At 42.9% G+C, this 23,180-nt stretch overlaps 1 protein-coding gene across 1 annotated transcript in view; it reads right to left on the bottom strand.

Moving 5' to 3' along the window:
* The window catches only part of KNTC1 (kinetochore associated 1), a 54,711-nt gene that overhangs the window by 9,347 nt on the left and 22,184 nt on the right, over positions 1-23,180 (bottom strand). The window contains exons 29-52 of the mRNA XM_054996407.1: positions 22,576-22,681; positions 22,236-22,370; positions 21,802-21,921; positions 19,221-19,290; positions 19,071-19,138; positions 18,314-18,594; positions 17,100-17,272; positions 16,509-16,606; positions 15,549-15,687; positions 13,743-13,906; positions 13,013-13,117; positions 12,603-12,731; positions 11,806-11,922; positions 10,187-10,296; positions 9,357-9,564; positions 8,130-8,219; positions 7,132-7,303; positions 6,954-7,012; positions 5,950-6,166; positions 3,929-4,002; positions 2,348-2,558; positions 1,741-1,850; positions 934-986; positions 150-228 (exon numbers count right to left, since the gene is read on the bottom strand). Of these exons, the coding sequence (XP_054852382.1) occupies positions 150-228; positions 934-986; positions 1,741-1,850; positions 2,348-2,558; positions 3,929-4,002; positions 5,950-6,166; positions 6,954-7,012; positions 7,132-7,303; positions 8,130-8,219; positions 9,357-9,564; positions 10,187-10,296; positions 11,806-11,922; positions 12,603-12,731; positions 13,013-13,117; positions 13,743-13,906; positions 15,549-15,687; positions 16,509-16,606; positions 17,100-17,272; positions 18,314-18,594; positions 19,071-19,138; positions 19,221-19,290; positions 21,802-21,921; positions 22,236-22,370; positions 22,576-22,681 (3,088 nt within the window). The remainder of the gene's footprint in view (positions 1-149; positions 229-933; positions 987-1,740; positions 1,851-2,347; positions 2,559-3,928; positions 4,003-5,949; positions 6,167-6,953; positions 7,013-7,131; positions 7,304-8,129; positions 8,220-9,356; positions 9,565-10,186; positions 10,297-11,805; positions 11,923-12,602; positions 12,732-13,012; positions 13,118-13,742; positions 13,907-15,548; positions 15,688-16,508; positions 16,607-17,099; positions 17,273-18,313; positions 18,595-19,070; positions 19,139-19,220; positions 19,291-21,801; positions 21,922-22,235; positions 22,371-22,575; positions 22,682-23,180) is intronic.

Genomic DNA, 23,180 nt, shown 5'->3' with positions numbered 1-23,180 from the left:
CTATTATGAGAAACACTCCACAGGTTCTGCTTGATCATTACTATTTTAGTAGCATATTCTTATATAGAGGGGACTGGTACAGCAAAATATGCTCCAAAAAGTGTTCACTCTACGTCTGTTTTTTTTTAAAATGCATACCACCGACTTACAGATGTTGTGGATGTTGCACATTCATAAAGGATTCTGAAGCAATTATCTGCTGGTTGCAGCTGCAGGAGATAGAGAACTCTGTAAAATAAAGGGTTTTTTTATTTTTAATGCAAGCTTTCCATTGGTGTACTGAACAGTTTTCTTCTATATGTAAAGATGCCCCTTTAATTGTGTGTATATGTATGTGTGTGTGTGTGAGAGAGAGAGTGAGAGAGAAAGAAAACATATAACTCCTGGGAGAACAGGACTTTAAGGAAATATAGTCAGGAGGACAAACCAGCAGCTGCCAAGGCTTCTCCCCTTCTCCTATCCCACCCCAATGTTCTCTTACACTTTCACTTTCTAGAGCCAAGGTATATTGTTTTGAACTGCTGCTACAGTGGGTGGTAGGTTTACTTATCGGCCAGCTAGAAGTGGGAAACAATCCCATGTGTATGGATATATAAATAGTCCAGCATGTGCTTTCGCTGTGTATTTTCTTTCAGGTCTTAATTTCCTCTTGCAGCACAGTTCTCCCTCTTCTCTTCTCCCCTCCCTCACGTGACACATGGATGCAAAACACTGCAGCATATGAACTCAGGTAAAAGGCAGTGGGTTAGAACAGACTGTATGCAGTAGGAACCAAGTTCAATTAAAAGATCTCAAGTGTCAAGTGTGGGGGAAGAGCTTTTTCTGTCCAACACCCTGGAGAGCTGTTGCTATCTGTTTGCATATATAAGTAGTGAAGCAAGAAAGTAAGCGGTAGAACAATATACAGGTTTGCATCAGAAGACAAAGACTTACCTCTTGAAGCCTTCATCTTCTTCTTCTATTTTTTCAACCATCTCTGAAGTTCTCTTTTAAAAAGAAAATGAAAAATAAATTCAGATTCTCACGTTTGGAATGCCACCGTTCAAAGCACCCCAAGTCCGCCCCAAAGCCCAGTGTTTAATTAAAACTTCTTCGTCTCAGTGACAGAATCTGGCAGCCAGTCCAGAAACTCCTAATCTCCTTTAAGAACCACTTTTTAATTTCTGAAGACTGACTACACATACATAGTTTTTTCAGATTCTTCTCTCACTTTGAGGGAGGAACTTCCCTTACCCGGCCATCTTGTTTTTGGAAATGACAAGAGCATCTAGATAGCAGAAAGGCACTTTACTGAAAAGGCTTGGAAGAGGGGTGGGGGAGAGGTATTTCTGGTCTTCAAGGGATGGTCTTGGGAAAGACCCTCTTCGAAGTGCCCTCTTTCCACCTTAGCAGTCTATTTATACAACAGAAAAAGCAATGGACACCAAGAGGCCCTGCTGCAAGCTACACTGGCTCCAAGTCAGAACATGAAGGGTTACCTAAAACAAAATTAGATGATTTGGGGCTGCGGCTCAGCAGCACAGCCCCTGCTCTGCATGCAGGAAGTGCCAGGTTCAATCCTTGGCCTTTCCAGTTACAAAATCTCAGGGAGCAGGTGAAGTGGGCCCTTTCCTGCCTGACACTATGGAGAATAATCATTCAGAGCAGAGAATACTGAGCTAATTGGACCACCAGTCTGAGGTGATATAAGGCAGTCTCATATGTTCTTATGACAGAATTTGCCTGAGGAAACACACTTACATCTGTTGGTGCTTCGCTTGGACACAGCCATTTTTCTAGCAACATATCCCAAATCGTCTTCATATCCAGATTGTTAATTCTGGCTATTTCTTTTGCGGCAGCATGAATATCTGTACAGGAGAAAGAAAGTATACACAAGGACTACCACCACATCCTTTCTCCCAGCCAAATTTCAGACCACCATGCCTGTATAAGAGCATTTATGGCGAGTGTTTATTTGGGGACCTGAATGTGTGCTTCTACTACACGGGCCCCTGTGCATTCACGCGAAGGTGGTCAGGGGCCACTGCAGACAAGTGTGGGGAATGCAGGCTGCAGAGGTGGTTTCCTACCACAGGCACGCTCAGGATTGTTCTTGGGAAAGAAGCAAGTATCCCATGATGCTTCTGGGCAAGTGCCAAAGTGCCAAACAGAAACTATGGGTAGACGCCACATGAGTGTGCTGCTTTTTGATGCTTCCTGTGCTGAAGCAACACTTTTCTACACTGATTTGTGAACTGAGGAACCCTTGTATACTGCATTGGTCTAACCTCCTTGGGTGCTCCATGCAACATGATGTTCGGGCAGCAAAGTTAAGAGCCTTCATCGGGGTGGGGAAATAGCTAACCTGGATAATTGTTGCCGGCTGGATTCTGAAGTCTTTCAGCAATGCTGCTGTGCTGGTAAAGCAGCACCACCAGATGTGCAGGCTTCCCAATTAGTTTCCAGTGCTCCTTAGTGTTCAGGCTGTGGGCTATGAGTACGGCCTCTGTAGCCTGTTTGTTGTATTCCACCTGTATCTTTCTCAGATACTCTCGAGCTTTTTCTCGAGATTCATCCTTCATCAGAAGACAAAAATATTTATTTATGAGCAGAGCTCGGAAACTCAAGCAATGGACAAAAAAGAAAAAAACCACACAACCCCCTCAACATGCAAACAGAATCCAGAGAAATATGCACCTGGTCCACTGGCTATTACTTACTAGGGGTGTGCGCTTCGGGTATCCGATTCGGGTAAAATCCCGACCCTCCGATTGGGAGAAAAACAACTGTTACCAGTCCCTGGCCCCAAGGAGGCCCGCCTCGACTAGAGCCAGGGCTTTCTCAGTCCTGGCTCCCACATGGCAGAACGCTCTGTCTACTGAGATCAGGGCCCGGAAGGATTTACTATCTTTCTGCCAGGCCTGTAAGACAGAGTTGTTCCGCCAGGCTCATGGCTGAGGTTGGGCCTCCACTGGCCGTAGGATGCAACATCTACAAAGCTTTCCCTGTGAAAGTTGCCCACCACTGTTTGGTTTTCAGCTGCTGTTACTGTGCTGCTATATCCAGTTGTACTGCTGTATCGTTGGTTATTAGTTGTATTGTTGCCGCCAGGCAAAAGAGTGCTGCTATTTTTATATGATATTTTAATGTTTTAATATGGAACATTTTAAAATGTTATCTGCCCTGAGCCCGCTTGCGGGGAGGGCGGAACACAAATATGAAATAAATAAGTAAGTAAATAAATAAGTAAATAAATAAAATGCCAGAATTGGGCTCCATTTGGAAATCCCAAAGCAAAGCTTTCAGAAGCATTTGTAATGCTTCGGGAAGGTTTGGGGCCTCCGGGGATTATGTTTAAAGGGCCCTTTCACAAGTGGCAGGGCCCTTTAAACTTACCCATTTCCTACTGTTACTGCCCCACCCCCCTTTACCGCTGGCACCGTAGAGGAGACAGCCTCCCTCCTGCCTGCTGGCCTCCGGCGGCAGCCCTCTCGACCAGCAAGCTGCGCCGGCCGCAGCTGCACGGTGACGGCGGCAGGGAAGGCCCTCTCTGCTGACTAGTCACGCTGGCTGCGGCGATGGCAGCAGGGAAGGACCTCTCTGCCGGCCAGTTGGCCAGCACAGCGTTGGGCCACTCCAGCCTTCCGCCTGACCAGGTAAGTGTGGTGGTGGATGGGGTTTAAAGGTGGGGTGGGAGTTTAAGGGTGGTGGTGGGCCTCCCCCCTCCCCCGTCACTTCAGTATGCTCCGAATCTTTCCGGAGCATACTGAAGCAACTTAGAAACCTGGATCTGAAGTGGCATGCTGCTTTGGATTTCGGGGCTTTTTCTGAAGCTTTTTCCCACTTCGAGTACACCCGAAGCAGGAAACCCGAATATTTTTCAGGTGCACACCCCTAATACTTACAATTAAACTTTATTCTCTGAGTATTATGACAAGAATGATACCTGTACGTCGTTATTTGTCAGCCATTTTTCAACCAAATACAGACAAAAATTTAGTGCCTGTACTTTGATGGGTCCTAGAGGAGGAAGGGAAAAGAAATAAAGTAAATCTTTCACACGTACACCTATTTTTTTCCTTTCAGACCTCCAAGCAATGTCAGAGCCAGGTTCTAGATTTTAACACAACAAAGGCCCATGAAACATTCAAAGGTTCAGGAAAATGGTCCAGCCTGTATCTCATTCAATCCTGTACAATACGTTAGCAGTATGGCTACGAAAGTGGAAGCCCTTAATTACAGGCCATATGTAAAAGAAGGAGGGAAGGAAGGAGCACATGAACTGGAAGATCCCCAGTTTTATTCATGGTGAGAAGTAAGAATTGTGCAGCCCAACAACTTGCCATCCAATCAGCATTAGTCAGAGATGTTAACAGCCACAATGGCCTAAGTGAGCCTTGAATGGGGGGGAGGCTGCTCCAGAATAACACTCTACAGTGCGAAAGATGGAACTACCCCCAAGCTTTAAACTGCATTTCATTTTTTAAATTTAAGATGCCTTGAGAATCTTTCTGATTCAAAACATAGAAATCAAATCAATATGATGCTTAAATACCAAGTAAACATCAAGTAGAGACAAATGTAGGTGTGTAAATACATGCATCAATAAACACATTCCTTAGGGGGAACCAAGATTAGCTAAGGTTTCCTATATAATGTATTCCAGCGGAAAATGCAAGATTGCCATAAAATCCTCAAGCCGTTTGGGACCAGGACACTTAAAGGATGACCTGCTCCCATCAGAAATTGTCTATCAGTTAAGAACCATTTCAGAAACGATGCTCTGTATGCCCCACCCCCTGAGCCATCTCACTCCCCCTTTGTGTAGCTGGATGGCTTTTTTTGTTCATCCAGTTTTTGGAACCAGTTGCATGTTATCTTGACTGCTTTGTTGTTCTGTTTCTTTTGCTGGTTATTGGCTTTTACTGTTGCTGTGAAGCTGTAATTTGTTATTGCTGTTAGGTGTGGCCTGTTTGGGGTCTCTAGCAATTTAATTACTATTGATTACTTTAATTGTGGATTGTTTTTAATGGATACACAAACCGCCCTGGAAACCTCAAGATAAAAATGGTGAGCTAATACATTTTTAAATAAAATTAATAAAAACATGATTAAAAGTGTCAAAAAGGCTTTTGAAACAGGACTTTCAGGACCGATGACGCAGAAATTAGCTACTGGTTAATATGTACACTATCCTATCAAACACTGTGCTATGTAAAATTAAAGTAATAAATGCTGAAGATATCCACGCCACCTTTGCCCTCAATGGTCATCGAAGGGAAATATAGGAAGATCCCATATGAGGACAGACGCTGATGTTGTTCCATGGGTGAAGTGGAATCACTTATTCATTTGTTCTTTTGCTGCCCTTTCCATCAAGTCTATAGGGACAAGTTTATTTCCCCACTCTTAGACAGACCAGAGGCAAATAAGGCCTGCCTAGAGAGACTCCTAATTGATGTAAAATCCAACCATCTCCAGGCAAATAGCCAAATTCTGTCCGGTTAAATTCCATAAGAAGAAGTATGGCCATATATAGTCTGTCCTGCTCTTTTTACGATTTTAACTATTTTAATGTCAATATTTTAAATATTAGAATCACTTCTGTTCCTAGAAAACTAAATTCATTTTAATGTACCTTCTAAGATTTTAAATGCTAAATGTATTGTTCTATGTCCTTCTACACTTTTATGCTGGAAGGAATTATTCTATTGACTGTTAAGGATGTGTTGCCATTGTAATGGTCTCTGACCGCAAATAAATTCATTCATTCATTTACCACCTTTGCAGAAGAACCTCCCTCACGTCAAGCATAAAATGCCCAGTCAGCCTTCCCACAATTCCCAAACATTATTTTTCCACTATAGTGGTTATCAATATGCTGAATTTCTTTGGCCAAAGTTAAACAAAAAGCCCTTTACCATAAACTGCAGAGAACCAAGCGGTGCCCCTCCTTCCCTGAAATACCTGTTTGCAGTTCTTGAGCCATCTTGTAAGCAAGAGCTACAGACCATTCTGGGCAAGTGACATGGAGCAAGTAAGACCGAATGGCCATCATAATTTTAGCAATCTCCTTGTCAACTACCAGTAGAGATCCACTTCTGGTCCATTCTAGTGTTTTTGGCTTCAGTCTTTCTTGGAATGTGCATTTGGCTGCACACATATGAAGCGTGTCCAGTGAGACCTTGTAAAAGCACAAAAGCCGACAAATGGAGTGAGCTGAAGGCATCCGCCCACCCCAATGGAGTGGGGCTGAAGGCATCACTCCCTTAAAGTCACTACAGCAAAGCAACATGAAAGTATCTTTGGAAAATATAAATCCTTGCCGCCAACATTCTAACGCAGTCAAGGAACAGAACACAAGATGGCGCTGCAGATACACAAGAGGGGGATATGCAGAGAGAAGAGACGGCCTGATTCTCAATGACAACAACCATCCTGGATTCTCCCCCCACCCACCCACATCCTCCTGTACAGAACACACTCTGAGAGACTTCAACAACTGAAGAGATTGCAAAAACCAGATAAGCTCAATTCAGCTTAAGGGGACTTCATCATATGCCCAACTGCAGACTCAGGAAATACAGTTTTGCTGATGTTTTATTCAGCAGGTGTTTCCAAGGAAAAACTAAGGATCGTAAGCATTACCCCTGTGGGATCAGACAGTTGTCCACTGAAGCCAGCAGAATGACTGCAACAGCAAGATGCTTCTGGAAGCTCCCAAGCAGGGTATAAAGTGGATGTCCTGCTCCCACTGTCTTTCCCCAGTACCAGTTGCCCAGAGACATGTTCCCAGCATATATGGAGGATCCATTTAACTATCATGAACCACTGTTAACAACCACCACGAATTTGCTTAATTCCAGTTCTGTAGCCATTTAAATTAGTACCATCAACCCATGTTGCGGTAGCCGATTGTACTAATTAAAAAACCAACTAGGCAGTCCAGCCCAGATTAGTTTCATTTTTACCTTCATGAGTTTGGAGATCAAGAAAATCTTTGGGAATGATTCCTCATTTATTTCTGGAGCTGTAAAAAAAAAAAAAAAAGGAACCTGGAATATCTTTTCTGCATACCTCATTCAAACTACATCTTTCTCACACAGAAGTTTTTACAAAGCTAGATGTTTACTGTCTGCAAAAACTTACTAATTATATTCCAAAAACACTGTGCAGTTCTAAAGAAGATCAAGTGGAAGGGCAGCCTGGCTTGAGCAGCTGGTGACAAAGGAATATCCTGTTTGAACACATATTCATGTTCCAGATCTCCAGGAGCAGAAATTCTTTTGTAGGACTTCAAGTGTTCAATGAGCATCAGAGCCTAGAGGAACAGAAAAAGAATGCTCTTTTTCCCATGAAAGTTGATGGTTCAAAGGGAAAAAAAAACATTCTCAAAGCAATAATACATTTTAGCCAGGATTGCTTAACGTTGTTTTGCTTGGGAACTGAACAAGAATTCCACATACTTATGAACTACATACTTGTAGCGCCATCGTAGAAGAGCCCCTGAAGAGGAGTAGGGAATGGTGTTGTCAGGTGATCCTACTCTAGCTTCAAGCATACCAGCATCAGACAGCCATCGCTGCAAGCAGTTACAAGATCTCCTCCTTCTGTTAACTTCCAAGAAAGGGTTAAAGGAGCTGCTGGAGTGCCAGATTCAGACTGTAGTCCCAAGCGGCATGACCTAACAGATGGTCAGGTATTGCTGGTCCTGGAAGCTGCCCCTGGTAAGCAGAGGCCCAGTATATAACAGCAGGAGGAAAAGCCTGCCCTAGAGCCTGCTTGGGGGTGTGCCGGTTCCTTTATGGAGCCCCCCAGCAGTACATAAGGGATTGCTGTATTGTGGACTGCCTGTTCCTCTCCGTTAAAGCCCTGTTTTTCTTGCCAGAGTATCTTGCCTCTGTGAGTTTCCTTGACCTTTCAAATCCTCTGAAGAACCCCTGCCTCTGCCAGAACAATACTTTTGAAACAAATCTTTGTGCAAAATGACAATATTCACAAAACAATGCCTCAAACATCTAGGTATTTTTAGACGTTCTTTCTTCAAGACAGAGCATGTGTGTACCATTGGTGAGAACAGTATAAGACAGAGTCCGTTTTGAACACCAAAACTGTTTCTGTAAGTAAAGCAAAGCGTATCTACTTACTTTTTTCAACGGGATGCTTGCTATTTCCCCACCAGCCTTTTCTATAATCATCAGAAGACTTTCAATAGTTTCGTAGTCATATGGATCAAGCTGTTATGGAGATTGAAGCAAGATAAAAGAAACACAAAAGGGACCTGATAACTCAAGATTACAAAATTTATAAAAGAAAAACTCTGGCATGGCTCAAACAACACTAAACCATGGGTTTGACACTTGGTGAAAGAACCTGGAAAAGGTTTACTCAGACAATCCCTCATCTCTGCACGCTGCAAGCCAGTTAGTTGCTTCCAGGTTCTTAGCCCATCATGGTTTCCCAAAACCATGTTGCCCTGTGGTGGTGCAGATGTAACACAGCCCATCTCTTAATCATAGTTATGGGACCATGAACAGGGTACAGAATCACATAATCCATCACCCATCTCCTCTCTCAAACATAAACTGCTCTGCCCCTACTGACTAACTGCCAGCTTCCCCTCTTCACAAGGGTTTGCTAACCAGCTTCAAGCCGTGGTTTAGATGGGCCCCTAATAACTGTTAACCCTGGCTAACCATACTAATAAATTTTACATTTTAATTTCACATGCAACTAAAAGAGCCATGGGATGGCAGCATGGGGCCAGGGGCACCCAGAGAGATGTAAATGATGGCTCTTGATCATCTGAACCTGACTACTGATTTTGGGATCTCATCACAATATCAAAGAAATTAGAAATCTTACTATGGTGGGCCTTGTGGGACACTGCAGTTTATATTAGAGCAAGTTATTCTGCATGTGGCCTGCTTTACAGGAGGATATGAACCTGATGTTCTAACGGTCATCTCTGATCTCCAGTTTCAGCACCTTCAGCAGAATGAGTGCTTTGGAGCTTCAACAGATGGGCCTGATTTAGCCAGAGTTAATTTTTTTCATTTCAATGGCAAAATAGTAGAGTCCAGGAGCACCTTTAAGACTAGTCAACTTTATTGTAGCATAAGCTTTCGAGAACCACAGCTCTCTTCGTCAGAGATGCATCTGACAAAGAGAGCTGTGGTTCTCGAAAGCTTATGCTACAATCAAGTTTGTTAGTCTTAAAGGTGCTACTGGACTCTACTATTTTGCAACTACAGACTAACACGGCTAACTCCTTTAGATCTTATTTCAGTGGGAGATCCTTAAGCAGGTGCATAACCTTTCCATCAAAATGAACTGAACTTTGACTCTCCTAACCAATGTTTGGTTTGGTCTACCTTATGCAACAAGGCACAGAGGTTTACAACCAAGTTATTGGTGCTTCTCAGCAAGGGAATGATTTCTGTGGCTCTGGCCACTACTGAAGCAGGAGGCTGTTTCCCAGTATCCCTCGAAGATTCTCCTTCAACCTGACTGGTGCTAGCATTTTGGAGGAGTGCCTCAATGTAAAGCTGCAATGCTGCATCGCTGTTCAACTGGAAAGACCTTTAAAAGCAAGAAGAGAGAGAAGGAGGTGGGGAGACAGCATGCAACAAAAACCCTCATTCAGAAAACATTTCTCTGCTCGAGGGAAGATAGGAAATAATTGCCTTGCTTTTAAAATGTGCATGTTTGCTAGTGATTTTGATTCAACCAGGGCTCATTTCGAGGGGGAACGCACAGGAACGCAGTTCTGGCAGTTCCCCAGAGGTCACATGGCAGGTGGCCCTGCCCACCTGACTCTCGGCCATTTTGGGCCCGTTTTGGCCTGGATTGGGCCTCTGACAGGTGGTGGATCACTCTCCTGCTCATCAGTGACCTGATCCTGACCATTTTGGGCCCTTTTCCAGCCATTTTCAGCCCCTTTTTGCCATTTTGGGCCCAATTTTGGCCCTGAATGGCCAGGATTGGGTCCAAAACAGCCAGAATAGGTGATGCCAGGGGGTGTGGCATATGCAAATCAGTTATACTAACGACACACTTCCGGTGATGGCAAGAGGCATGGCATATGCTAATGAGTTATGCTAATGTGTTATGATAATGAGTTCCTCCAGCTCTTTTTCTACGAAATGACCCCTGGATTCAAAATTCTTTTATGCAATAACATGGTATTTGTGTTCCCCCTCACCTGCAATATTTTAATATGAGATCTGTTTTCACGTATGGATTCTGAACCATAATTCTTAGAAGCTCTTTCTTCCTGACTGGTGGCGTTCTAAATACATTCTGGAAAGAGATCTACAGACAAACAAAAGAGCTTGTTTAAATAGCTATTTTTTTATCCGGCTTATTAAGATAGAATTAAAAGATTAGTATACCCTCTTGCATTCCGATCTACACACGTGTTTCAGACACAGAGTACTGCTAGAGTTGTTATTAATTGAGAATGTAGCAAAAAAGTGAGTCACTTGGAAAGGAATGGGCATAGCATCAACTGAGAGGTGTAACCTTACCTCCGGAAAGAACACCAAGAACCGCCCAGCAGGACCCCAACAATTTTAGGGAGTAAACTTCCTTTATGAGAAGACAAGGAAGGGAAAACTGTCCAATGGAAGTATGATGACAGGTTAGGGGACCACTGAACAGAAAGGGCAACGCACGGGGGAGCCAAGAAGAAAGCAAGTGCCATAATGCTAAAGTCAGGGTTAGAGAGAGAGAGAGAGGTAGTCAAGATGGTGGTGGTGGGCAGTTTCACCATTGCTGCTGTGGAGGCTCATTGAAGCACCACAACGCTGTGCATAAATGGGGAGAAAACTCACTTCCCAATAGCATCCAAGCCAGGACAAGCAATCTGCGTGTAAGTGACTAGTCCTAAGACTCAAAATTAATACTCAGATTTAGCAGAAGGCAATAATGGCTGTTTGCTCTTATCTACCTACTAGGATACTGTGTGAACTTGCATAAAGAATTAGTGGCTACCGTTCTTGAATGGAGGCCGTTACCACACTTGCAAGTTGCAACTCAGTAGCCAATAAACCAATCAATTTGTGAATCAGAATTCTTGTGCTTCTCCTTTGTTAGTCTTGGAACCCACTGGGAAAAACAGAGCCCTCACTATGATCCTCTCAAGAGTCCCCAATCCCAGCATGTGGCTAGACCAGTCCAGGGGGGCTCAGGGAACACATTCCATCTTCTACAGTGAGTGCAGAAAGCCGAAAGGGGCCTACACTTCTCTGTGATGCTATCTGCCGACTTGTATATGCACTACCTATTGCAGAACGCACAGGAGCACAGGAAGCCGCTACTTTATGGGACCCAAGGAGCATGAACAGAAGCAAAAGCTGTGCTGTGTTTCCCCCCTCCCAGACTCACAGTTGAGACATCTTTTAGGAGATAAGTCAGCTGACTAGGTTGCAAGCATCCCCTCCAACCCCCAGAAGTCAACTTGTGTCAAAAGCAATTATTGCTGACTGTAATTATTTGCACTAGAATGGTTCTACAGGCTTAAACATCATTGCTGTATAGCAAGCATGTTTTGTAACAAAGTCAATGCTTCCACTAGACTTTGTTCTTTGGCATAATCAGCTAATGACACAAGTAAAACGTGAAGCGTACAATCCATCACATACTGCGGCCCAGTAGCCCAATAGCAGTTTCACAGATTCCTACAGAATAGACTCCGGAATGTACTAACTTTAAAATAATTTGCCCAGAAAGACCTTATGCAAATTATTGTTCTCGATAGTTATGTTTAGATGTTTATTTCTATCAACTATTTATTCAGAATTCAAATTTTTAAAAACTCACTTTAAATTGTCCCAGCTGGATGCCCCATTCAGCATCAATGATTAATTCTTCAAATTTCTGCTTTTCTTCCATATCATCATAGCATCTGGCAAGGTGAGCTCCAACACGGCTAACTGCCTGTTGCAGAGAAGAAAACACAGTCATGGATAAAAAGCGTATATATTTGCAATAGGTACATTCCAGTGGGGTAGTAGTGTCCATCTGTTTCAAACATAAAACAGTCTTATGGTCCCTGGTAGACTGAGACATTTTCTTACACGTTTCTGAGCATTGCCACCATTTGTTACGTGTGTATCCATTTATTCTTCTCTGAAGAGAATGACCCATCTGCCGTAATGAATTTGTCAGTCTTTAGGGTGTCACACATCTCCGTGCAATCATCCACAGCCTCTAAATCTTTTCAAAAGAAGATCCTTCTTCCCCGTCTCCCAATAACTCACTGGATGCATTCAGACATAATGATATCCCACTATGAGACCAATAAGCCTTGGAAATCCTCAGGCTTCTGTGCACCCTCCTCCTGCCTCAACCAATATTGGAACTTTGAGTCCTTGAATGAAACGGATTGTGCACCATGTCCAATTTGCAATATCTAACATTTGAATGAAAAAAGTAGGGTTATGCAAAAGAAACAAACGCAACATTTGTTGGCTGTCATTTGCCAATCAGTATCACACAAATACTTGAAAGAATTCACTGGCAGAGTATTTTCATGCGCAAGTTCACTCGTGAATAAAGGTTATCACAGTATGTTTTACACACGCAACTGATCACATTAGGAAGAAGATGAGACTTACCAGAACTTTGCTGTAGTTTTGCCCCGTTTTGTTGATAATGTCCCAGAGCTTTTGATAAATCATTTCTTTGGGCAATAAAGAACAGTAGCCTAGTGCCAGACTGTGATCGATGTGGCGACTGTTGAAAACCTACAAAAAGCAGACTTTAAAGACTTCATTTTATCGACACTGATTTTTAAAAAAAATCTTAACAGAATATTTTTTAAAGGTGATTGTTTAAAAGTGATGTGGCACTTTGGAACTAAAGGAACTAAATTACTCCAGAAATCATTTTGCACAAGCCCCACTGAAATAATAATGATGATGATGATGGGCATGAACTGTACAAGAGTTGGAAGGAATAGGATCTAGTGACCCACAGAAGATCTTGCCCTCCCATCCTGTATTCTAGGGCACTGACATATGCTCACCTTGTATAGTAGGGCCATCGCAATATTTTTAATCTTTGACTCAGAATAATGCATCACTGTAGTGAGAAATCCTACGGCATCATGGAGTGTTTTCTGGGTATGCAGCTGTTGGACAGAGAATACCATGCTGGAATCTGTTGCTTCAAAAGGATTTTGCTGGATTTTTGTTTCTATCCCTTTGTAACACTTTACAAGTGTCCAGATTCATCACTGCCATTCTATTTCCATATTACAGACACTGATCCACTGACATGAGTGGAAACAATTACATTACAGAAAAGGAAAAGCAGTGCGTTTTCAGGTTAACTGGCTGTGGTTGCTTTCTTAGAGATTATAATAGCCAGAGAGAAAGCATCTCCCAAAGAATAATGTCATGTTGCCTAAAACATCAGGACCCATCCACCCCCACCCTTTAAATGTTGCCCAGTTCTGAATTGTTCTCTGCCAACTGGCACTAGCTGTTTAGTGGTTTGAGTGAGAAATAGTTAGAGTCCCACAGAAATCCTATTGCATTTGAGAGAGATGCACGCAACCTAAACAATGCGCCCACCTTTCTTTCACTCTATAGGCAAACATACTCAAATTTAATTTGGTTCTTGGCCTGTGGAACAGAAAAGTTTTATGCACACGGTCTATTATACATGCCATTTTCAGTAAACTGAAAGACATGGATCAGACAAGACTAAAACAGGCATCATCCAAATAGTCTCACCTCATGCTTGGACCATACCTTTGCAGCCAGGTTAGCATCCATGCTATTTCCTATCACATGCTGAACAACAGACCCCAAAGAGTTGGTAATTAGTCCCAAGCTCAGTTCGTGTTGATTACTTTCTTGCAGGTTGTCAAGAAGGACACAGATAGGAGCCCTAAGGGGCACGCAGAGGTCCTTCCCTAGAACAACACCCCCGAATTATAAAATTGAAGATTCATATTGTAATGGATGGTAAGGATTTGTAATGGACTGAGTGAATTATGCTGTTAGAAACCCACTGGAACGAAGCAATAGCAAAAATATTCTTTGTTTTCAGGGCTTTCCATGGGACCCAGAAGCACCCCACAAAAAGCTACAGAACAGACACCATCCACCATCCCTGGGTGATAAATGTGAAACCAATGTGATGAAGAAGCCCAGGAGTGGCAGAGCACAAATCAACCTTCTTTCACAAGCAGGAAATAGTCACAGTCAACTGGTAAAACCAGAAGTGACATCACATCTAGGGGCTATTTAGGCAATCTTGAGGAGAGAAAGGAGCGTTGGGGCGGGGGTTACCATAAGCTTTTCTCCAAGTGACCAACTAGAGTCAGGAGATGAGAGGAATACTGCAACCTGTGGTGGATTTACAGTTCTGATAGGTATATGGGGCACAGGAAAGGCCTTTAATTTATATGTTATATAATCCGCCTTTTTCACTGAGACTTTCCTGCCGCTTGAAAGTGGCAGGGCCCTTTAAACATCCCCCCCATCCACCCCACTTACCTTGGCCCTGCCACTTGCAAGCGGCGGGGCCCTTTAAACATCCCACCCCAACCCCCAGTCCCCCACTTACCTTGGCCCTGCTGCTTGCTGTAGGCTGCTGCAGCCACGGTGGCAGTAGGGTGGGGCAGCGGCGGTGGCCTTCCCTGACACCCTGCAGGGCTACGTGCCGCCGGATCCAGCCTTCTTGGCTGCCCTGCAGGCCGCTGCAGCCCTGGAGGAGGCAGCACGGCAGCGGCTCCAGCCCTCCCCGCAGCCCCGCACGGCAGCAGAGAAGCCCGAAAAGGCCCTTCCTGCCCCTCAAATGGCCACGGCAGCCATTTGAGGGGCAGGAAGGGCTGGGGGAGGCTGCTCTGGCCTTCTCCGCTGCCTTGTGGGCCCGCGCGGTGGCAGAGGCCAAAAAAGGCCTTCCCCGCCATCCTGCAGGACCGTGCACCTCCAGTTCTGGCCTTCCCGGCTGCCCCGCGGGCCACTGCAGGTCCAGAAGTGGCAGCAGCGTGGCAGTGGCTCCAGCCCTCCCTGCAGCCCTGCAGGCCCGGAGGAGGCAGTGGCGGAGGATGAGGCAGCACTGGCCTTCCCTGCCCGGTCAGGTAAGTGGTTGGAGAGGATGGGGGGGCTAAGTGGGTGGGGGTGAGGGGGTGCTGGGAGAAAGCCCAGCCCCCTGTATCACTTTGGAAAGCTCTGAATCTTTATGGAGCATTCTGAAGTGATTCAAATACCCGAATCCGAAGCAGCTTGCCACTTTGGGTTTTGGGTATTTCCAAATGTTTTTCCTGCTTCGGGTAAACCAGAAGCAGGAAACCCGAATATTTTCAGGGTACACACCCCTAATCATAACCATTTGCTCATGCAATACCTTGTATGAATGGACTATATGCCAAACTGGTACAATCCATAGGGTATCTCTTCCATTCTGCAAGAGAGGCAACAATATGTTGAAATCATGTATGTTCCCCCCAAACAGTGGAGAAAAACGTTATATTTGGAACTAATATGGATTTACTTTAAGGATGAGGCTGGGGAAACAAGGCTAGAGTCTAGCTTAAACAGAAAGGTTACCTGTAAGAGGCAGCATGTAAGAGGTAATTTCATATGCAACAGGAAGTACTGCAGGTGGGTCAAGGACTGCTCCATCTTCAGTGAAAAAATCATCGAAAGTCCACTCCGTGTACGGGTTTTTATCAGCTCCAGATGTTGTCTACACAAAGGAAGAAATGGCTATGATTTTTGTCAAGACTGCACAAAAGGAAAGAGCGGGCGCAGCTGCTCCAGCTGCGCTGAGAGAATTGAGACCGAGACGCAAGGGGGGGGGAGAAGAAGTCCTGATCCTGAATATAATCTGTATTGTATAAAACCTACCAATCTGATAGCATATTAGAAAGTTAACTTTTAAGAAAAATTGCTGCATGAAGGGAATACAAGACATGTAGTGTAGTGTTTGTTGTTTGTATGTTGATTTTCCCCTTTCCCAGTTCTCCCTTCCCTTTTTTTTTCTTTTCTTTTCTTCCCCTCCCCTTTATACTTTTGTAGTCTTCTGTAGTTTTTTTATGTTAGATATTAAAAAATAATAAAAAAAACTTAAAAAAAAAAGACTGCACAAAAGGCAGAGCAGAATTAGCTCAACAGACAGAACATGGAACGCCCACCTTGCTAGGCCCTTAACTAGGCATCAATGCTATCTCCTGCTTCTGTTCCTTTACAGAAAAGACAGAAGGTAGCGCACAATGGTGCTGAGGTCTCTTGCAATGAAAGATGGGAGAATGATTAAGCCACTTGGGTCTCCACTGGGGAGAATAATAGGGTATAAATGCAGTGAAAAACAACGTATGTCTTTGTGTAATCCAAGCCCTGTCCTTTTCTGAGTTATGAATGAGAGCAAACAACTGAAACGGGGAACCATACCAAGCACATTTCTCACATGTCATGCCTTTAACCCAAGTACAGACTCCCTTTAGTATCATAGCTTAAAAGAGAGATCAATAATACACTATGAACAGCAAACATATAGTTCTAGATCACCTCTGATACAACTTCAATGTCTTCAATCTGGCACTTGTCGTAAATTTCATGGGCAAATGAAGTAAATTTACAAAGCTCTACTACATCTAATAAGAGATCTGTGATAAAACAGAATGAAGGTTTAAGTTCACTTTGACAAAATGTATGGCTTTTTCAAAAGAAAACAGTTTTTGCATGAAATGAGTAAATTAATCCCACTAACAGATTGTTTAATAAAGCAACCATTTAAAAGAAGAGTTGGTCTAAACATTTACAAGCCCGCAAGATTCTTACATATCTGTTCTATGATTAATTTTTATTAAGAAAAATAAACAAACGAGCTTGTTAACACACTCCACTGTCAGTTTTATGCAACGCTGATTAACAGGAAGGCCAGCCTTGGAAAATGCGCATTCTGCAGGCACAGAAGATCCTGGAATGCACACACAGGGAACTCTCATCTAATTTTCAAGGCCTTGGAAAACATTTATAGCAATATATGAAGCGGTAAAACAAATCCTTAAAAGTGTAATAGTTCAAATGCTTAATGTTTTGCATCCTTAAATCCTAGAGACCAGATTATTCTAGAAGGCAATATATGGAAGTATTTACCGGGGCTGCAGATGGAAGATGCTTGGCATGCCATGTTGTGGATCAATGCTGGAAGACTTAATTCTTCAGATGTAACCTTTATACTATCCAACTCAAACGTATGACAGAGCTTTTGGCATGCTAAAAACAACAACTCTCCTGCCTGTTCATTGTGGTGACGCTCATAGAAATCTCTGGGGGGGAGGAAGGAGTAAAGGAAAAGATTACCTTGAGCAACAGAAGGACCTATAAAATAATTCAAGGTGATCAATACAGCATGCGAGTGTCCAGACAGTACACTGAGCAGTAACATTAAGCAGGACAAACAAGTAGTTCGGTTGAAAGTCCTAAGCCATCTGGGACCAGAGAATCTGGAAGATTGCTTGTTCCCCTATGAATCTGCCTAGCAATATTCTTCGGAGGTTCTGATCTCAGGGCCCAACTTTCAGCAGTGAGGTGAGCGACTGGACAGCTTTTTCTGTTAATGTGCTCCCACTTTTGCAACTCCCATCCAACAACCCAGATGTGCCAAATGTGTATAAAACTTAGGTAGCAGGAACATTTTTCCTCTAGGCATTTATTTATGTCATCTGTAGTCTGCCTTTCTGAATGAGGATCAAGGAAGATTGCATAGAGTTGATGTTAAACATGGATGGTTGTTGTTTAAGAGCCATCTTTATTAACAGACCTTTGCTTGTGCATTTTCTGTGGCAGGGCGGTTTCCATCTTCTAGAACAGCCTGCCTGAGGATGTCAGGAAGGCCCCCCTACACTTTCATTTTGCAGAATGAGCAAAACAGGATTTGGAGCCTAGGACTGTAGTATAATGTCTTAGGAAGTCGCTTTTATAGGGGAACAGAACTGTCGTGTATTACAACAAATATTGCAAGAGACTATAAATACTGCATGCATCACCTTGCTTTATATTTTGCTCACACTAATCCTATCCCTATTACGTTATTTATTGGATGTTTTATCTCTGCTGATTGAATTGTTTTTATATTTTGTAATCTGCCTTGAATCTGAGTGAGATTGGCAAGCTGTAAATGAATAATAAACTGATTTTTTTTAAGTTGGCTCTTTGAAATAATGGTTTTATGATGTGGTTTTGTTGCCTATTTTATGTAGCTGTTTATTATTCCACTTTGGTATTGTTATACTGTTCGTTTTGAATTTCACAAGCTTTTGAGCCCGGAGCTCGAGTCGAGACGACAACATTCAAAACAGATAAGCAACCTGCATATCCTGAGTGCCTCCTCTACTTTTTCAGCATCCAGTGCTTTTAGCACCAGCAATGACGCGGCTTCCAGCTCGGACTTTTGCAGGAGTGAAGCCAGTCTATAAAAGCGCAACTCCGACAGAGGTTTCTTCATGTGACTGTCCTTCGAACTGACATCATCTGGTGTTTTTCCACATCCTTGAATTTTTTCATAAGTTTTAACATGATCTTCAAGCAGTTGAGATCTTAGTGTGGGATTCTCATAATCATTGGTGGAAATAATGGTATCAAAGTTCTCCTGAGAAAAATGGAAGAAAAAGTGAACATGAAGAACTACTGAACTGAGCCACTACGCCTCCAGCTTCCCCAGATATGAAAGTGAATTTTTTAACAATCACAAGTGTTGAAATGTCACCAGATTCCACATTTAGGATACAAGGAGATCTCACTGGGGTTCAAGATAAAGAAACAGCAAATCCAGTTTTGTCTCCTCTGACTGGGAGCAGCTGTTTATAGTCGGAAGCAGGTATCTTTCCCCAGCCTTTTGATCACAGATCCATTAATTGGAGATGGTTGGAAAGGAACCTGGGATCTTTCTCTATGCAAAGCGTAGATCCATTCTTAGTAATTAAGAAGCTATTTGTTTTTACTGCCATATGAGCATGGACACACATGCACAATTATAAGACATGTATATCCAAAATTACACTGAACTTGCAATTATTATATGCATTTAATTTCCCTATACAGTTTCTGAGGCCGGGGAATCCTTACCTGTAAGGCAACAAGAGTTTTAAAGACATCTAAATCTGCTTCATATTCTGCTTTCTTCGCAAAATTTTCTATAGAAAAAAGAAAGGGTGCAAGGGGATTAGACTTTTGAATGGTTGGCAATGAATAGGTGTAAACACAACCCAAGACTACCTTTCTGGATGTTGAGTAGGAAACTGAGGATATCCACAAGCATCTTTTTCATAGACAGCTGCATTTTTGGCTGTGGAGGAACAAAGGAAAAACAGAGTATGAAACTAATACTAGCAACATTTTAAGTGTTCAAAAGGCAAAAAGCTTTTGCCCTCAAAATTTGTAACAGTAGAATAAATTTAGCTTTCATTCCTAAACCTCCACTTCAGATTACATAATTTACCTCTCTCCCCAACATGTTCAGAGGTTTTCTTGGCACCTGCAAATGGACCCTGAAGACTTAGGGCCAAACTAGATGATCCTATGTCACCTAGTCCATCACAAGCAGCATCATTTTAGAGCTTGGTTTTTAACATTTAAAAATACTACAGGGGCCTAATCCTGCTGGAGACTATAGCACAGGGGGAAGAGGGACTACTGTCTCTCCCTCACCCTGATTTTTAAGATCCAAAACTGAAACAGCTATTTCAACTCTTAAAAACAATGGGGGGAGCCCCTCATCTCCCCTATGGCGCCGGACCCAACAAGATCTGGCCCCTGCAGTGTTTTGCAACAAAGCCCCCAAATGGCAACAAAGCCCCCAAGTGGCTCTGCATCCCCATGGCAGATTCAAGGATGCAGTATCGTCAGGTTTGGCCCATGATGTGTTGTGTGGAATGGCTGCCAGAGGTGGCATGTGTCTTTTTGCCTATGGGCTGCTTAGTTTTCAAGCCATTGGACTCTGTAGCTTGTTTTTATAAACTCTTGCTGAGTGCTCTGCCTCAGGGTCCTGGTGGTGGGGCTTCCACCGCATGAGCTGAGTCCTCTGATTCCAATTGCTATTGCCTGAAACTTGAACTGGAACTACAGAATCCACTATGAAATTTATTTTTTGTTATTTACCATCCACTTTACCGACTGAGATTCAAGGCAGATTACAGTGCACAGTCAATTTGATAGACATTTCAATAAACAATGAGAGCTGCTGTAGCACTGTGGTTAAGTGGCTGGGTTGTGAATCAGTACTCTGCTAGTTAGACTCTCGTTTCTGCCATGAGCTCAGCAGGGGGCCTAGAATAAGCCACTCCTCCCAGCCCCAGCTGTAATGTGAGGATAATAACACTGACTTTGTTCACCACGCTGAGTATGGCGCTAATCTGTCCAGAAAAGTGGTATATAAGCACAATGCTATTATCATCGTTGTTGTTGTTATTATTAAATGCAAATTTGCAACGCTTTAAAACTATCTGGAATCTAATACAGAGTTGAAGAAATGCTAAAATGAGCATAAGCAATTCTAAGACTGACATATTAAATAACATAGAAACTATCCAGTAGGATTATAATTACAGCAACACACAGTACATAGTAGTAAAGTCTATAGTCCCTATCCCTTTACTGACGCATCTCTTTGAGACCACTTTCTTATAGTTCAGTCCTACTATCTGAGTAAAAAGCCCTCTTGAATAATTCAGTTTTGCATCGTTCAAGTACACAGTTCTTCCTGGAGCATACTAAAAGGAGTTTTGCATGGGAGTTTAGAAGGGAAGTTTGAGGGGCAGCAGGATAGAATCTCCAAGACAACACTTCTTTAAAAAGGACATGAGTAAGTCCTGTAAGCATTCAGTACCAGGGAGAGAAAATCAGGGCTCTATACATTATCCTTCTCAGTACAGGAACCTGCATAATTTCAGATAAGTGTCCAAACAATTTTCAACAACAAAACCAACCAGGAAAGCAGAAAACCAGCAGGGGATGGGAGCTATCTTGCAAAGCCTAACACATGCCAGTTATTTCCCCACTAGACAGAAGCTGTGGGTGTGCATTCAGTGCATGTTGCTCTTGGGCCACAGCTTCATTCCTTCAAGGCTAAGGTTGCCAACCTGGAGAAACTTAGAGATATGTGAAAAAAGATCTTCAGGGATCTGCCAGAACAATACTGTTCTCATAACAACAAATCTTCTGATGTTGTGAAGATCCAAATATACGCTGGTGAGATCTCAACTGGTAGAGTGCAACATGGATCTTGAAGTTGAAACTGGATAACTCAGTGAAAATGTCAACTAGTAAGTGGCAGCAGTAAAAACAGCAAAATCCATGCTCGGAATGATCAGGAAAGGAACTGAAAATAAAATGCCCCGTGCTGCAATGCCCCTGTGTAGCCCCTGTGTGGCTTTATTTGGAATATTACGTACAGTTCTGGTTGCTGCAGCTCTTTAACAATAAAAAAAAACTGCAGAACTGGAAAGACTGTAGAAGAGGGCAACCAAAGTAAGGGGCTGGAGCACTTTTCCTATAAGAAAAGAGCAAGAGTCCAGTAGCACCTATAAGACTAACAAAATTAGTGGTAGGGTATGACCTTTTGTGAGTCACAGCTCACTTCTTCAGATACCTTCAAATAACAACAAATAACAACAATATCAGCAAGGCCTTGGCCTCCACTCGCCCTCCAGGGCAACTAGCAGGATGCTGGACCAGATGGACCACTAGTTTGATCCAGCAGGGTTCTTCTTAAGCAAAGAAATAACCAATTGGCTGTTTGACAACTTCTTTGGGTAAATATATACTGTGCATCTGTGCTGTTTTATGTTATGGAAGTTACCTCTTTGAAGACAAACATTTTGTGCTCTAATAACAGCTTCCCACAGATCACTGTTCTTTCTGCCATTTCCACTGCTTCAGTAGGATGCAGAGTTTTTAACAAGTCTAGAACTTCTTCTCCCTGCAAGCATTTGCAAAGTATATTAAAAAACACAAGGATGGCTGGCCTATTAATTGGTACAAGTGAAGTCTAATTCTTCTGTTTTATGATAGCATTCATGGATAATCATGTTGCTTGACAGCAACTGGAGCTTGACTAAGAAAACTGGAATCTTTGCATTTGCACTGTACTATTCAGAAGATCCACTATATCTTAGAGATTCTGGAAATTTAAGAATTATGTCACACCTCCTTTTACACATGAATATGCAGCACAAGAGGCTGCATTTTAATGCAGAGCTTACTGACAAAATGGGCTTTTGAATATGCTTTTACCTTGTCTTTATCAATAAGGTCCATAATCCTCACTATATAGACTTCTGCAGTAGGTAGCATATACACATTCGCTACTTTCAAAGCATCTTCTAACGAAGAAGTGGTGCCCCGTTTAACAATGTACTTTGCTAGTCTCTGGAAAAGAAAAGACGCTTGGGAACATACAAGTTTATCAACCTATGGAATTTATTGCTTATACTATTACTTTTCTGCATGTGTGTCTATGCAAGCATAGAAGGAAGGCTATCGTTCTGCCTGCAGGTCCTTGTTTGTTCAGCTGAAACCAGCAGGAGTCATATATGCAAAAATTGACAGCAGAAGGGACTCATTGGCCACTTACCAGCATCCCCTGCTTATCGTTTAAAAGATTGGTGTCTCTTATGCCATAGTTCAGCAGAATGGTCTTCATTTCCATTAGCTTGTAACCTTCCTGCAGGAGCTTCACCCTGCAGACAAAATATTCCTGTGTTTACAAGAAGACAGCTCAGTTGAGAAGGATGTTCCACAGGCGGCGGCGGCGGCCAAAACAGTTTTGTGCCAAAGCAACGTTCTCAGAGCAGCCACTTACACAGCCCTTCCCCACATTCTTCATACTAGTGCTATGAAATTACTCACATGTACTAAAAAGTCCCCTGTTGTTCCAGTGCTGGAATCCGGGGGTGCTCCAGTGGTTGCATTGCACAGATGAGCAATTTAAGAGCTTGGAAAAAACAGCCTCAATAGCTGCTCTTCTACCATCACTGAGGAACATGGCTAAATTCACTCCCTCGCCCCCCCCCCACTAAAATTTGGCTCCTGAATAAATATTTTGATACTGATTCAATCAGGTAGCAGGTAGCCATATTCTGAAAAAGTCTAAGCTAGTGCACTGCTATAATACTGGGCCACTGGCCAGCCAGTTACTTATGTTAACTGCATATTAATATTTTGAAACCCTTTTAACAG

This window comes from Eublepharis macularius, chromosome 13 (assembly GCF_028583425.1).
Source record: "Eublepharis macularius isolate TG4126 chromosome 13, MPM_Emac_v1.0, whole genome shotgun sequence".
In the NCBI taxonomy this organism is placed as follows: Eukaryota; Metazoa; Chordata; class Lepidosauria; order Squamata; family Eublepharidae; genus Eublepharis; species Eublepharis macularius.
Note: the sequence above shows the minus strand (reverse complement) of the source record. Positions and strands in the feature narration are given on the sequence as shown.